General features: G+C 34.5%; 1 protein-coding gene across 1 annotated transcript in view; it reads left to right on the forward strand.

Moving 5' to 3' along the window:
- The window catches only part of Ascc3 (activating signal cointegrator 1 complex subunit 3), a 293,210-nt gene that overhangs the window by 96,260 nt on the left and 179,283 nt on the right, over positions 1–17,667 (forward strand). Inside the window, exons 11-13 of the mRNA XM_038339034.1 lie at positions 3,363–3,527; positions 9,783–9,959; positions 13,171–13,242. Of these exons, the coding sequence (XP_038194962.1) occupies positions 3,363–3,527; positions 9,783–9,959; positions 13,171–13,242 (414 nt within the window). The remainder of the gene's footprint in view (positions 1–3,362; positions 3,528–9,782; positions 9,960–13,170; positions 13,243–17,667) is intronic.

Consider the following 17,667-nt stretch of genomic DNA (forward strand, 5'->3'; position numbering starts at 1 on the left):
CTGATCATTTACCCAAATTTTCCATTTGCAGAATCCAGAATTCGTTTTGTGGGTTTTTCTTTGTTGCCTCTATCTCAGTTTTCAAATCTGGGACCATTTCCTTTACCTGTTTGTTTTTATTTTTATTTTTTATTTACTTATTTATTTTTGCTTTCTTTGTTTTCTTTTTGGATTTATTGATTTCTTCTAATTTTTTTGTCTGACTTTTCTCCCATTTCGTCAAGTAACTTTGCATTTCCTCCTTAAGAGTCTCTATAATCTACATAAAGTTGTTTTTAATGTCTTTTTCTTCTTCATCTGTGTTGGGAAGGTCAGTTCTTGCTGATGTAGAACCCCTAGTTTCTGGTGCTACCATATTACCCTTTATGTTCTTGAATGTATTCTTACACTGCCGTCTACTCATCTCTTCCTCCAATGGGTGCTTCAGTGACCCTTTTCCGTCAGTTAGTACAGGTGGGTACTGTGGCTTAGGTGGTTGCTCTTTCTCCAGGTGTAGGCAGGGCTGTGCCTATGGTAGTTCTGATGCGGCTCTGGGGGCTCCTCTCCGGGTGCAGTCAGAGTCAAGGCTCTGGTAATCGCAGATGCAGAAGGGAATGGTTGTGGGTGTTGGGGGCTGCTCTGGGTTCTCTGGGCCTTTGTTGGGTAGGGAATGGGTGCTAGATGGGCCTTTGGGCACTAGTGCCTAGATAGCAGGGCTCTCCAGCTGGAAACCCTGACAACTCTCCAGGTGTAGTCAGGGCCAAGGAGCCATTGGTCACAGATGCAGTGTGGGATGGTTGTGGGTATGGGGAGGCTGCTCTTGGGTCTCTGGAGCGTTGGTGGGTGCAAATGGAGCCTGGGATGTGCCTCTGAGGATTAATGCCTAGAGAGCAGGGCTCTCCAGCTGGGAAGCCAGACCGCAAAATAATTTCTTTATGCTAAGCATATTTCTGCTGTATAACATTGGAACCGACCAATTGCCTGCAGTAGCTAGCTGATGGAGGAACAGCCTTCTGCCTCCTGAATTTTTCATTTTCTATTCCTCAAGGAACATTCAATTAGTTACATCTCTTAATATATGGGTTATGTAAAATACACATTGAGAATCATTCTTCTCCCAGATGTTATTTGACAGGATGCTTTGTGGTTTCTCAGTTCTAAGCTCAAAATTCAAAGACTTCTATTTGGTACAAATTTCTGAGTACTGGGACTCCTGGGGGTATTCTTCATTTGCTGAAGCATGTCCTCTGTGCTGTAATGTTCTTTTTACACTTAGCAAAGAGTAGCTTAAATTAGTCATGAAGCATTCTTACAAAATTAAATGTTTTAATTTTACTATATATAGATTGATGTAGGGTAAATTTTACTGTGAGTCTTTCTTGGTAAATCTTGGGTCCTTTGGTTTTGGTGTCTAATTGATGAACATTTTAAAAATGTGATACATTAATTTTTTAGCCTAATGGTAGCATCTCAACAATGCTGATTTCTCAGTGGACAAAATAACATTGGAACAATTTCAAAAATACAATTTTTATGCTACTGAGGGGCTAAGTAAATATACTGATAAAAGTTATGTTGACAGTAAAAGTGTTGACAGTTAACTCATGGCCTAATCCAAGAGCAGATGGAATGTCTTGCTTGAGTTCTGGTTCATTAAGCAAATGTGACACTTTATTTTCAAATCCTTTTAGTTCGGAGAACTGAAGTGGCAAAATAGTAATATAAATGAAGCCACTTATTAATGAACTGAAGTAAACTATAGAAACAGATTGCGAGCAAGCTTTTTCAGACATGGTAGCTCAGTATTCCTATGTCTAAATTTTGACTTTATAGTTTGACTGCTATTTCATTGTTATTTCTGAAAGTGTTAACTGTAAGAATGTCCTATGGCCAGGCATAGGGGAGGGTGATGAGAAGGCTCAGAGATGAAAAAAGCAGTTGCTGCTTTTGCAGAGGACCCAGGTAAGGCTACCAGCACCTACATGGTGGCCTACAACCAACCATAAACTCCAGCTCCAAGGAATCTTAACATCCTCTTCTTGCTTTTTGTTTTTGATGGAGATCAAGCATGAATGTGGTGTACGTAAATACAGACAAAATACATGTATAAAATTAAATAAATCTTCAAAAAGAAAAACAATGTTTAGAGGCATCCAACTTCATGGTGAGGTACATGCCAGATTTAGGGTTCATTATATGTGAATAGTATAGCTTGTAGCTCTCAGTTTGTGCAGATAATAAAATAGCTTCTTTATATTTGATGTGTTTTGTTTTAAGTTTGGGAGAATTGCTGTTTTAGTTATAGAACTTACAGCACTACATACTTTAGATTTGCATTGCTTAGTCTGTTTCATTTCTATCAGCTAATTAATATTTTTGTAAAAGCAGACTAAAATTTTTCAGTTGCCACAGTTTATTTCAAAATGATAGTAGTGTCATCTCTAATGGTAAATCAGATCATATTGTTGAGTTTGTATTTTGCGTTTTTTAAGATCATATTCATCATTTGCAGCCTAAAGTAATATTGGCATCCATCAATCACTTCATGAGGTCAGAGCTGATATGGAAGCATATTAGTGAGAACAGTTTCTCTTGCAAAGGAAAGCATAGTTGAATGACTTATTGTCACCAGTTTTTATGATGTCATCTATTGGGAAAAAAAGGTTTGGTTTTGATATGTTGCCTCATTTATTCTTTGAATTAATCATTTGCAGGTGTATTTCCTAGTATAGTGTCATTACAGTGGAAGGTGGTATTTTTTTTTCTGTCTCAGTGTGCTTTTGCAAGACTCAAACAATTCATTATATAATACCAAATGGTCTACTTCTCTGAAGCTTACATGAATACTCTGATCGTTAAGTCCCTGATCTCCCACTATTGTGAGTGTCAACTAAGTTTTATAAAATGATGTATAAATGTTTAATATATAATGTATCTATAGTAGATACTAAGGGAAGGTTTTTGAAGTTCATATCAGTAGTAGCATATTCCATATTTGAAGAATGTTACCACAGATGGCATACCAGAGTAAAGCTTTATTTTTAATTTTATTTCCTCTTCAATTTTCTGTCTTTCCTTGTTTTTTTTCAGAAAATCATTATTTTTGACATATGCTACTTTAACAGCAGTACTCACATCATGAGATATTTTATGATTTACCTATAATTTGCCAGTAAACTACACTCAGCTTTAAATAATCATCAAAAATAATACTTTGGAGAAATATACGCTTGAATTGGCCGTTGTCATAAGTGAACAACTTAATATCATGGGATATCTTAAACACTTTTAGTTTGCGCCATATGGAAGTATCCATGTAGATGATAACTAATCTGTGTCACTTTTTCCTTATTTTAGTTTGTTTGTTGTGTCTTGCCTTTTAGATGCTTGTGACCACACCAGAAAAGTGGGATGTAGTAACAAGGAAGAGTGTTGGAGATGTTGCTCTTTCTCAAATTGTGAAACTCCTGATTCTTGATGAAGTTCACTTGCTGCATGAAGACCGGGGCCCAGTGCTAGAAAGCATAGTTGCGAGGACCTTAAGGCAGGTAAGAGGCAGCTATGGACTCCACACCTCACTGCTCTCTGCCTCACTCTCCCACACCAGCTTCCTCCTACTTACATCCCAGTGCTTTTCATTAAGGGAAGTGTTTGAACTTCTTTCCTCTTCCCAAGAGACACCCAGTATCTTCTGTCACCATCAGTATCTTAACTGTCTTTACACCCTTTCTCTCAAGTTCTTGCCCTTCCTTTCCTGGGTACCATTCTTTTCTCTCTGTAAATTGTTTTGTGTCTGAACTTTTTCTGTCTAGGGGGCACTTTGTATTCACCTTAAAAGTGGCGTTTAACTTCACCAAAAATTTTCTTCAAAGTTTTATTTTTCTACTTAACTTCTGGAAATACTAATCTGATTGGCCATATCCATTTTATTTTCTATTTGTGACAGGATGGTGATTTCTTGAACATAAGTATAAATAAAGTGTTTTTACAGGTTCACCAGTTACTGAAAACTTGTTCTTAAACCTATGTTTTAAACTTCTGATGTTACTAAATATTAATATATGATACTACTTATCAAACCAGCTTTTAGATTCTGACTCTTTATCTGTGGCTCCATGATGCACCCTATCTTGACTTTTTACTTGAATTTTGTCTTATTAGTGTTTACTAGTTGTATCAAGTAAGGGGTTTCATTATGGTGTTTTATACATATGCATAAAGTGCTTTGAACATATTTAGGGCTGCATTGCCCACAGTTATCACCTCCTTCCCCACTGCCACTGGTCCCCCTCCTATTTTCTAATCCTATTTTATATTTTCTTTTTTAAAGATTCTTATTTGATTTTTTTCTTCATGATTTCTTGATGATCTCTTTCATTCTTGATATGTGAGCATTCTCTAAGACTCACATTTGCCTTATTATTTTTTGGTCCTAAATACTTACTCTTGTAAAATAGAACTTACTCCTATGTCACACACACAGACACAGACATGCATTTTTTCAATATTTATTATCAAAAATATTTTAGAACAGATATGTTTCAGATTTTCTATTTTTAAATTGTTTTTTCTTGTAGAACTTCATAGGTAAGTACTGAATTGATATGATTTACCCCATCCCTCTTACTCCTCCTGTGTCCCCTATTCCTCTCATTCATTGGCTTTTTTTCTTCAATTATCATTGTTACATATAGAAATATAATTGTATAAACACATCCTTCTGAGTTCATTCAGTGTTACTTGTGTATATGTTCTTAGGACTGACCGTATGGAATTAGATAACCAATTTGTGGAGTTATCCCTGGGGAAGACTTATTCTCCCTCTCCCTTTCAAATTTTCCTTATTTTAACATATCTACATAATGCATAATTGTCCTAAAAATTAGTCTATATATGAAAGTCATTTTCATCTATATATGAATGTCATTTTCATTTATATGCGTTTATATAAAGCCTGAAGATTTAAACTGTTGTTTTAGCGCATCAGAATTTTGACTTCAACCTGTCAAAATATGGAATCTTCCATGTATGACATTATGTTATCTCTTAAAAAAAATTCATACTGAAGTAACTTGGATTTCAGATTTTTAGGTTAGGTATGCTCACCTGGTGTGTGTGTGTGTGTGTGTGTGTGTGTGTCTGTGTGTGTCTGTGTGTGTCTGTGTGTGTCTGTGTGTGTCTGTGTGTGTCTGTGTGTGTGTAGCATGTAGATCCATTTCTGGCCATACCTGAACTCATTTAAGCAAACTAAGCAAGCCAAGGGGAACAAGCCAGTGAGCAGTGTTCTTGCCTTCGGATTCTTCTCTGTGTCCATTCCATCTCCATATAACAATGCCAAAACTTTCATGTTTTCCCTTCATTTGCATATGCCACTGCACTCCACTTCATTCCCAAATGAAATATTTTCTTTAAAATTCGCCTCCACCCACATATATTCTTTTATATTTGTAGTTTTATGATTCACATCTGAAATATCTTAATTCAGATCCATTTAAAATTTTTAATGTAAAAAGGGAAATTTTTTAAAAGTTGTTTCTAATGCAAGTTTTAAAATACTTTTTTCCATGAATGGACAATAATTTTTTTTAGACAGATTGATGATTTAAGTTTATTTTTAAATCTTTTAAGACACTAAAAAAAGATATATGTGGTGGTTTGAATAAGTCTGTTATATATGAATGCTTAGTTTAGAGGTTTGAAAGAAAATGACCCCCATAGGTCTATAGGGAGTGACACTATTAGGAGGTGTGGCCTTGTTGAAGGAAATGATATTTAGTTCACATCCTGCTGCATGAAGATCAAGATGTAGAACTCTCAGCTCCTTCTCTGTCACTAAGTCTGCCTGTGTGCCACTATGTCCTACCATGATAATGAACTAAACTTCAGAAGCTGTAATCCCTTCCCAGTTAAAATGCAACTGTAACTAAGATACTTAGTCATCATAGAGTGGCACTACTTGAGAAGGATTAGGAGGTCTTGCCTTCTTGGAGTAAATGTGGCCTTACTGGAGGAAATATGTCACAGGGTGGGCTTTGAGGCTTCAAAAGTCAAGCCAGGCCTAGTGTCCCCTCTTGCTGCTGCCTGTGGATCTGTATTTAGAAGTCTTCAACTGTTTCTTCAGCAGCATCTCTGCCCACATGCCCCATGCTGTGTTTCCTGATGACAGTGGACTAAACCTCTAAAACTATAAACAAGCCATAAGTAAGTGTTTTTTCTTATGAGAGTTACCTTGGTCATGATATCTCTTCAAAGCAGTGGAGTGGCAGTCTTAGCATGGTGCAAAAATTACAAGTTATAGAAGAAACCTGTGTAATAAAAGTATTACAAAAGTCACTAATGATACAACTATCAAAATAAGAGTAACTGAATAGTAGAGAGCCTTTATAGCACATAAAATCAATCGCTAATATTTGTAATAGATATTTTTAAAATTGCAAGAAATTCTTTAAAACAGGAGATTATTTTAATGAAATGAAGAAATATAGAAATAAAAGTGTTGAGAACTATAGAAAATATGTCTTAAAAGAAACAAAATCTGTATTTCTACCAGATTAGCAAAAATATAAGAGAATATACTTTGAAAGCGTCTGTTTTTGTTGTTTATTTCAGGACACCTAGTCTGGACGCAAACAGTAGCATAAACTCAAATTATTTCATATAATCATTAAATAGTTTGCGAACATCCCAAATGTTCTGCAAAAAGAAGTTATTTGATAACTTACATCCCATTTCTCCAACAACATGCTACTACTTTGCAGGCTTTAAAAATTAAAGGTGAGGGCGAGCCACATAAACTGAACTTCAAAAGCAGCCATGTTACATTCTTCATGCAACAACAGTCTGTCCTGTTTGTGGAACACAGACTAATTTTATGGGAAGAAAAGTGTGCAATACATATTTGCATTCATTCATTGTTTCATTTAAACAGATTTATTAAACTCTAACCATGTGCTGGCTAAACACTTCCAAGTACTGTGAATTTAGAAAATAAGTTTGTGGACATGTTTTGGCTTTAACAAGGCATACAGTGAGGCACATGTCTGTGACAGCATACAGTGAGGATGGAATTGAAGGAGTATTTATGATGTGTCACATTTTAACATGTCAGCATATAAATGTACACACATTAATACACCTATATAAAGTAAAAAGACTTAAGTACTCAGTATGATTTAGAAAGTCAGACATTCTCTAATGGAGTTTCAGAATAAGTTCAATGATACATGTAGCTGTGACACAGAGAACACATGAAAGGTCTGTAACTAGTGTTCTCTCCACAGTCTCTCTTCCTCCAACACCTGTTCTCTGCTCCAGGTTTTACATCCAAGATCTTTTACATTAAAAAGAATGATTTTGATCCTATTTTTTTATGCCTTGATATTAGAGAATTGGTGACTTTTCCAGGGAGTCACGATGTATGAATCCATACAGCCCACATTTATTTGCGGTGAGCCACCTTGAGAGTCCAGGCCATCACTCTTAACCATTTCACAGATAAAGGCTTTCTTGCAGTTTTAGAGCTGCAAGAAACTCTCTACACATTTGCTAAAGGGGTGTGGTTATGTGTTCACAGGAGGACTAACTAGCCTTACTGTAGCTTCCCACAGCATCAAGAGATGGGAAGTGGTATTGCTGTCAGTCCTTGTGGCTGGCTATATATGCTACATCATATGTCTCTTTTTACTGCATGTAGCTTGTTCAGAGAACATATAACATATTTCACACTCCCATTTTCATCTCTTGATGTTACCACTTTTCAATAGTTTCTCTCCCTTTCTTCATTTGTAGTCCGAAGAAAGCCTTCCAGATTTTTTAGCTAGATACTAAAAATTAGCTAGATACTAAAAAAGTCTGGTCATCTCACTTTTAACTTCTGCAAAATCTGTTAGCTACTGTTTTTATTTTATTTTTCCCTATTTCTTTACAGTGCATTAGCCTTGTATTCTAGGTATAATTAAACTTACTTGAGGTAAAATGTGGGTTTTTCCTGTGTGCGATTAAGGCTTCTAAATGCCAGTTATACAACTACTTTATTTTTGGTCACTGTGTGCAAATATTCCTTAGAAATACACTGTTCTTTTGAATGTGTCACATACTTCTCGTATATTTAAATTTTTCATTCTGTTTCAAAAATGCCGAAATGAGGTGTCTAAAATAAAGGTGGATTTTTTTACTACTGTATGAAGAGTTTCTTATAGTAAATTTTATAAACTGTCTGTGTTCACTCTGCTCTTTGTACATTTTCAGCATTTTTCAATCTTAATCATACAACTAGTGACAACTCATTTTATTTTCTGTGTTTTTTCACTAGATTTTATTTTCCTTGGTATAAATGTAACCTTGAATCACAAAGTGCTAATATAGTGTTCTTTACTCTTTGTATTAAAATGCATGTTTGTTCCTTGCGATTACCGAAGTTCCCAGAAGATGGCAGTGTTTCACACAAGTAACCATGACTCCTCTGACTGTGAGTGATGCAGGAGGCTATGTCAGCTCAGTGTATCTTATGTTCCTGTGAGAAATTACGTGGTAGTTTAGGGACTACATTCATAGCACACGTGGAATCATGGGGAGATAAGATAGATGCGCAAGAAATTATAAATTATTGAACTTAACAACATAAACTAGTATTACTTCTTAAGTTTTTCCAATGAGGAGACAGACTGTACAAACTTAAACTTTGTGGATCGAAATCATAAAAATTTGGAAAAAGTAATCATAGAAGCTGTGAAAAGCCTTGGGTTCTATTATCAGCACTTCTCCAACCCACCCAAAAAAGTTAAATCCCTGGTTTCTGGACTACAGATGAAGAATCTTAGAACAAGTTTTGTAGTATTCACCAATACATGTTCATTGCCTGGTTTGATTGCTTCCCATTGTTTGGAATTCCTTAATTTGTGTCAGATTTGGTTTGTTTTTGCTGTTTTATGTAAGATTACTTTAGTGAAACCAAATTCCTGTATATTTCTTTCTCTGTATGTGTGTGCATCAATTTGCACCCAGCTCAATCTGGATTTGATCTGGATTTATGCTTCAAGTAGTCTCTACAGGTATGGGTCTGTGCCTACTCAGGAGTGCATTCCCTAATTAGCATGAATTATGCAGTCACCCAGCATACATGCTTCTGGAACCATGAAGTTACCTACAATGGTCTGTTTTACATATTTCAGTGAATCTCCAAAACTGAGCAAACTTATTAACGTTTTATAACAACATCATAGCCGTGTAGTGATATATCTTAGTTATCAAGTATTATGGATATTTTTGATCCTTTGGTTTTGTCATTTTCTACATATTGCAATATTATAATCCAATCAGAATTTGACTTTTTAAAAATTTTGAGTTTGGGGAATTTTATTTATTTGTTTAGGCAATACCAATTGTTGCATACCAAGTCAGCCCTCTACCAGGGAATTAAGTTTCCAGCCCCAGTTTTTGAAATTTACTGTATTTTCTCTTGGTACAAAGCATTTGCAGCTATTTAATGTCTGTTCCATAGTTTAAATAATAGTAGATAAGGAATATCATGTGTGCATGCAAGTGTGCATGTCTATGTATATGTGTATTAGGGAATTCAAATATGATAGGCAGGTATTCTGCCACTGAGTCATATATCCAGGGCCTACATCTATTATTTCTATAGTTTCATATGAAAAGTCCCTCTGTTGACCTCTGATCTCACATCCATTTTCTGTACTATAGTTTTTAGCAGTTCATATGTATAGGATACATGATAGTCCTTTTGGTTAATTTGCATGAATCTTAGTTAAGTAAATAACTTCCAATTGAAATTACTCATGCAGGTTGAATCCACACAGAGTATGATAAGAATTCTTGGACTGTCTGCAACCTTACCCAACTACCTCGATGTTGCTACATTTTTGCATGTTAACCCCTACATTGGACTTTTTTACTTCGATGGCCGTTTTCGACCCGTACCTCTTGGACAGACATTTTTAGGTATTAAAAGTGCAAATAAGGTAAGAGCTTGTTTTAATAGCTATACTTTTAAAGGAAATACTTTTGTTGACTTACTGTTGAATACTTAAGAGGGATTAAATACTACCCAGTGATACTTTCATAACACACAATATGACTTCAAGCAAAATCAGGCACACTTCTCGGTGTTGGTGGTAGAAATCTCCCTACAGAAAGGATCTTATGGTGGCTTACAGTGTTTTGAACATGTTAAAAGCTTCACAGTTATTTTTATTTAATTGAAGGACATTGTAAATAATAAAAACTAATTAAATCAGTAATATATATTTTGATATAATGTTCATTTAAAATAAGGAATAAGGCTTTCAGATGTAATTGAAAAGTAATTTCATGGTAGCAAACAATGGGGGAAATTTGTGCTTAAGAAAGATGTTTTAAGCCGGGTGGTGGTGGTGCACACCATTAATCCCAGCACTTGGAAGGCATAGGCAGGTGGATTTCTGTGAGTTCAAGTCAGCCTGATCTACAAGCACTAATTCCAGTATAGGCTCCCAAGCTACAGAGAAATCGTGTCTCACCCTCCCCGCACAGAAAGAAAAAGAAAATGTTTTAATTATCATATTAATTATGTATATGAAAAATATTTCTGACATTCTATATAGTGACTTAAAAGCAGCCATTCCTTTAATGGTGCCACCATATGCCTTTTGTACTATTAGTATGCTTATTACACATTTATAGCAATGTGAGTAAAACTTCAAATTATTCTGTTCAATTTGTATTCCTCCTTAGAAGAAATAGCTTTAGGAGAATATTCACAGTTGTTTTGACCTCTTTTCTAAAAGAGAACTGATTGGAATTGTATAATATTTGGTCATACTTGCCTTTCATTAATTACATTAAGTTTTCTAAAAGCAAGGTTATTCTTTAGACAGTCATTTTTGCCTCATAGTGTTGGAATGTTGGAAGAATACTAAGTAACTGCTTTTTATAATATTTAATTTTGCTCATGTGAGCGCCCAAGCCTGGTGAGGCCAGGGTTGTTGGATCACCCTGATGCTGGAGTTGTAGCATTGCTGATATCGGTGCTGAAAAGCAAAGTTGGTCCTTAACAAGAACATTCCATGACCTTAATGACTAAGTGATCTCTCTGACTCTAATACTCAATTTTTGATATTGCAGCAAATAATCTACTACATGGTGTAAAGGTGAGGTATTAGGGCTGGACGTATGGCTCAGTGGATAAAGGGCTTACTGTAAGCTAGGATGTAACACCCACATAAAATGCCAGATGAGCCTGGTCTACTGCCTGTAATCCAGTCACACAGAAGGCAGGAGACTAGTGATACCCCAAACAAGCTGACTAGCTATACTAGCACATGGTGAACTCTGATTTCAAGCTAGTAGAGAGTAATCTAGGAAAATACCTGGCGTCAACCTCAGATTATACGTGTACATACATACAAATGCACACACACCATGTTTTTAGACCTATGCCAAAGAAGATCTCAGTGAGCTACCTTTTTAATTGTAGGGATTCTTTTTGGATTTATAGAAAAAAACAAATAGTTTATCTTACGATAATAACTGTGACATGCATATTTAGCTTTCGTCAATTACTTCAAGTGATTTGGGCTACTATAAATACTTGCTATTTGTTTTTGCATCATTTCTTAAATATACGGTTTTTTTATTTCCCTCATTTCACAGTATCATTCAGATAAATGGAGACATGTTTCTAGATTTTTCTAGACTTCCAGCTTAAATTATAGCAAATTTTAGTCACAGAGATATTTTTAAAATATCTCAAATGCATGAAAGCCCCCAAAGTCTTATTTTCTTTCAATTATGTCACTCAGATTGGTAAATCACTTAAAGTTAATTAAATTCAAAGTGATTTTCATAGCATTTTGCCAGCAGTATACTCACAAAACACCTGTTGGATGAAGGAGTGATCTGATTGTTTTGAAGTTTGGGAAATTTGGTAATTAAAGAATTTACATATTGGAGTGTGAGTAGTAAATTATAGTTAACAGATTTATATATTATTAAAACTTATTAGTTTTATATTAATATAAAATACACTGTTGGCTAGAATGAAGATTTCACCAGGGTATTGTTAAGGTATTTTATAACCAGCTACTGGGAATTTCATTTAGAAACTCAAGATATGATCCAGTTGTTATTCAGGAATATCAGAAATAATAAGATGGTATTTGCAGTTTGAATTGAACCCAATCCAGAGTACACTGAAAACATTTAGATTTAGCTTGGGGATAGAAAAAGTTAGATTTGCTTTCCAAGTCACTGGTGAGACTATTTACACTGTGATCATCTCGTCCTACTTAGCTGTAGCTTGTCAGTCCTAAGTTTCCCATGTTTTAGTGTTTTACACCATAGAAACAGTAAGGCAGTTTCTTTCCTTAGGATATTCATTGTCATAACCTGTGTTCTTTCAATTTTCAGAAAACTATGTAGTTTATGGAATGAGAAAAAAATTAGCCTGAAGAATGAGATTCTTTAGAGAAAGCAGAAAACTTTGAAATCTGTCCTAGTATTTATATAGCTAGCTGGTGTATCACCCCAAAATGTATTCTGGTGTTTCAATAGCTACCTGATATGTTACCTCAAAATGTATCCTAGTGTTTCTATAGCTAACTGGTATTTCACCCCAAATGTATTCTAGTGTTTTATAGCTAGATAGTATATCACCCCAAAATGTGTCCTAGAGTTTCTATAGCTAGCTGGTGTTTCAACCCTAAAATGTGCCCTAGTATTTCTATAGTTAGCTGGTATATCACCCCAAAGACAACTAACTTTAAAATGTATTCTAGTATTCCTATAGTTAGCTACTTTAGCATCCCAAAATGTATCCTAGCATTTCTATAGCTAGCTGGTATATCACCTGCAAATGTATTCTAGCATTTCTATAGCTAGCTGGCATATCACCCCAAAGCACTAACTTTAAAATGTATCCTAACATTTTTGTAGCTAGCTGGTGTATCACCCCAAGGACACTGACTTTTCAAACCTCAGCATCCTTTGTACTCTGAAACTGTGGGTGGCTGAGGCACTTTATTTGTACTTTCTATTTTATTTGGTTTGTTTTATGTTAGATATTTACATTTCATTTGTTGGTTCTGTGTTTTAATTAGTCTGAAAGGCTTTTGTAATATAATTGGCAGTTTCCTTTTTAATTTGAAAGTGTTTCATTGTCTCATTTCGTAATTTTCATGTTTTAAAATCTTTAAGATGCAACAGTTGAATAACATGGATGAAGTATGCTATGAAAGTGTTTGGAAACAAGTAAAAGCTGGACACCAGGTACACTGAGTTTATATTATTTCTAGAAAATGCTAAATGAAAAACTATAGATTTTTCGATCTTCACTTGAAAGTTTTCCTGAATTTTGAGATTAAGATTTATTTCTTAATTGTCTAGTCTAACAGGTAACCATATGAGCTATATAAATATTAAGTGCTATTGATATCCTGATATTGATAGGTCATGATAGTTTGTTTGCTTTTTTATTAAGATTTGAGAAAAAGTTTGGTTTACATTTGTTACTTTTAATCTTTTTTAAAAGCACAAACCTCTCAAAGCTCATTTCTAATTAATATTTTTACATATTAAGCTTTTTACAATATTATTATTACTATTTTCATGAAGTATATTTGAAATGTATTTAATAGATTGTGTATTGTTTAATTGTGTTTAGAAGTTGAGCAGTTTCATTTTGGGGTATGGTTACATGTTAGACCACATGGCTATTGTGTTTGAGCTACTGATGTCCATGGAGTGGGGAGCATGGAAAGACAAAGAGTCTAAATTGTCCCAAAATTCTTTGAAGAAAATGTGGAATGATATTCTATAAAAATTAACTTTTGCCTATTTTTTGTTGTTGTTATTCCAGTAAGCTTTTATAATCTTTCAGCCCCCTTTTCTGCCATATTCCCTGCGCCTTAGGTACTGGAGTGTTTTGTAGATGTATATTGGAACTGGGCTCCACAACTCATCATTTTGATTGGTTGTAGTTTTCTCCAGTAGTCTTAGTTTGTTGCAAAATTAAAATATGTTTTTGTGTACAAAAGAATCCTTTTACCTCCGAGGCTGAATTATATTACAGCTGCTATATTTGAAAAAGTCAAACTCATTTGAACCTGAGAACAGAGATAGGTGCCACCTAGTGAATACCCTTGAAATATGTTATCTTTTTAAACAAAGGTTTTCAACATTTATTTTTCTGTTAATCTTAATAAAATGTTGTTGGTCTTAAGAATGCTTACTTGTTTTTTTAATCTTAGTCTGTTTGAGAGTCCTCATTCCTTATTTGTTTTTATTTATTGTCCTATTTTGTTTTGTATTGTTTTTGAGACAAGGTCTCATATAGCCAATGATATCATTTCATTTCTGATCCTCCTTGCCTATATCTCTCAAATACTGATGAATCATGGGCATGCTGTCACCATTCCTGGGGATCCAACCCAGGGTCTAATGAGTGTTAGACAAATCTCTCCATCAACTGAACTACATCCTCAGCTCTCTATTTGAAAATTTTAAGTTTATCAGTGCTACTTTTAATTGGAAAATCAAGAATCCGATTATTTTAAATTAATATTTTTTCTAGCTCTTAAGTAATACTTAAAAATGGTAACATTTACTAAATTCTCTCAGCGTCTTCTTTAAGTATATTCTGTTATGTATAGTTGACAGACGAAATAAAGTCCTGATCAAAAAAGTAATATATTGGTTGTGCTCTTGTCATTTGATGTATTGGATTTTCTGGGTCTGCATCTATTTGGAACTATGCATTGGGAAAATCCTATATATGGGCTTTTAATTATGTTTTGCTGTTCTTCCAACACACACACACACACATACACACACACACACACATCTTAACATATGGTAGAATCCATTTTAAATAAAAAGGCTTAACAATTTTTTTAGATAATAGTGGTAAAATGTAAATATATTACTGCGGAATAGACAATAAACATGAGCTAATGTGCAGGCCAGAGAGTAAGCAGTCTTCCCCCATGGTTTCTGCCTTAGTTCATGCTTTAACTTTTCTTAGTGATGGCCTGTCATCTGGAAACCTAAGATTTGCAGATAAACCCTTTCCTCTCCAAGTTGTTTAGAGTCTTATATCAGAACAATGGAGACAAAGCTAGAACATTCTGTTACCCTAGAATTAAAAGAAATCAAAGTAATGCCTCCTTTTATATCATAGGTAGCACTTACTGGACAGATAATTGATGCAGCCCATCCTTGACATCCTTGCAAACCTGATTTTAGACACCCACCACAAAAATACCAGAATCAAGAGGTTTTCAAGACTCTCGTTTAAAATAACATGGTTATTTGCATGTAACTTACAGACATCTTCTCACACACTTAAATTTTCCTTAGATTTCTTACAATATTTATTATATGATAAACTGTAAATAATTGTTCCTCTATATTCTTTTAAAGAGTAAGGCTGAGGCAGAGGGCTTTATGTATTCACTTTTGGTCACAACAGGCCTGAGGGCTTAAGGATCCAGAAACTAAAAGACTAATGAGATGTCTCCTAAATGATGTTGACAGTGTAGTTTGATGTAAGGTTGTGACCTAATGTGTGTTTGCCACCTTTTTTTTCAGTTTTATTGCATATAAAACAAAGTGGTGTGTTGATAGTGAATTTTTGTGATTGACAAATATTTCCTTCTTACTGTAATTTTTTTCTTTGGTTTGGACATGCACTTACTTTCAATTAGAAAAACTCTTCTTCCCCACTTTCTTGTTTCAACCTTTGACCTTGTGACCCTTTGAAATACACACACATATTCACACATGTACATGCAAATGAACAAAGAGGAGTTAAAATAATCACTACTTATTTCCTACAGAGTGGCATCTTTGTTCTTTTTAAATAAATCTCATGATCTTAAATCTCATGATCCCACTAATTTTTCCTGATCTTATTACTTTATTGTATTTTTAATTGTTCAAAAATATGAAAGAACCATAAATAAAATTAATAACATTAAAATGTATGTTCTGCCTAACAATCTTAAATCTTAGTATTGTTTTTAGGGTGTTTCATGCAGTGTTCCTAAAGATTTTTGTTCTAGTAGGATAGGGTTTACCTAGAAAGGTTGGCTGTAATGGATGTGTTGTTATCTTCATGAACTTTGTCATGAGTGCAGTTTGATTTTGATGAATTTTCTTGTCCTCATAAACAGCATGTTCTTAGTGGTATGGGTAAGACTGGAAATAGGAATGCTTTGACTCTTTCCCCACTAATTGACATTTGCCTTTAATGTTGGTATTACCAAGCCTAAACCAGTGCCTGCATATTGCAAACAAACCCTGGGTAGATCGTAGGTTCTTACATTAAAGCAGTCATAATATAGCTAATAATGCTATTAAGTTCTTTTATAACCTAACTCAAGAGCTCCACTCTTTTCACATCTTTGTGTTTCCTGTGGTGTCTGAATACCTATGAGGAAAGTGCTCAAAGCAAATCTATAACTGTATCCATCTATTAAAAGCATTTGTCCATTTATTCTCATGTACTAAATTAATCTGTGATCATTTAGCTTGAGATGTGGTAGCATTCTGCTGAATGACTAGCATTGACAATTGCACCATGGGTATTTGGAAAACAAGATGCCTTGAAATTTTATTTTGGAAACTAGAGGTACCAATTTCTGTAAGTTCAGCATTCTTTTATTGATTCCATTATAATATTTGGTTTGTCAGTTTAGGTTTTGATAATGAGACTTGCCTAGAAATTTTTTTCCATGGGCTTTCAGTCCTCAAAGGTTCTTTATTCCTTATTAAATCATCTTAAGATATACCTTAACTATGCTGTTATGCTATATCTGGACTTTCAGAAAGTCGGAAAAATACCTCTGCAGTAGAGGTTCACAGTTGCGTTTTTCGCTCATGATTAAAGTTGAAGTTAGTTTCTCTGCTGTAATCAACTGTCTTTGTATTAAGTTCCAAATGTTTTTTTTTTGAGTACATGAGATTATATACATCTGTCTGAGAAAGATTGTATATGTCTCTCTGATGAAGAATATGTAGTTTAACATTTGACCTTATCTAAAAAGTGAAGAGACCGTTAGATCTTTACACTAGTCCACCCACTTCTAATTGAAAAGTCTAACTCTGTGATTTTTTTTCTAAAAGGCTTTCTCCCTAAATATTATTGTGCATATAAACACAATAAATTATACACTTGTCGTTTTTTCCTTATGAATCATTGCTGGCTAGATAGATAGATAGTAAGATTTGCTACTGGAGCTCTGACAGATCTAACATCACACGAGCATGTACCATGAACAGCCAGCTACATATTCTATGTATATGCATTTCTTTGTTAGAACACATCTAAACTTTAATTCTGTTTCTTCCCTTTAAATATAACTTATCATTTAGTATTCAGGAGTAGTAAATATATAAATCAGTCTTTTCTAGTCTGAGATATCTAAATGACGTTTACTGGGTCTGTCTCATGACTCCGTTATTCTAGCTTAAAACAACAGCAACATCCAAACAGGTCAAAAAAAAAGGTCCAGTGAATGCACTTGCCTTTATTTGTTTGCTTTCCGTGAAGTTGTCTGTATCCTGAATTTCTCCCTGGTGTGCGTTCTCTCAATGTTTTGATTTTATTTTTAGAGCAGTAATTTTTCAGGTCAGTATTTAAAAAAAGATTGAAATGGAGTCAGTTTTAAAAAAAGATTGGTGATTCTTAGGTAA

This window comes from Arvicola amphibius, chromosome 8, assembly GCF_903992535.2.
Source record: "Arvicola amphibius chromosome 8, mArvAmp1.2, whole genome shotgun sequence".
NCBI classification, from domain to species: Eukaryota; Metazoa; Chordata; class Mammalia; order Rodentia; family Cricetidae; genus Arvicola; species Arvicola amphibius.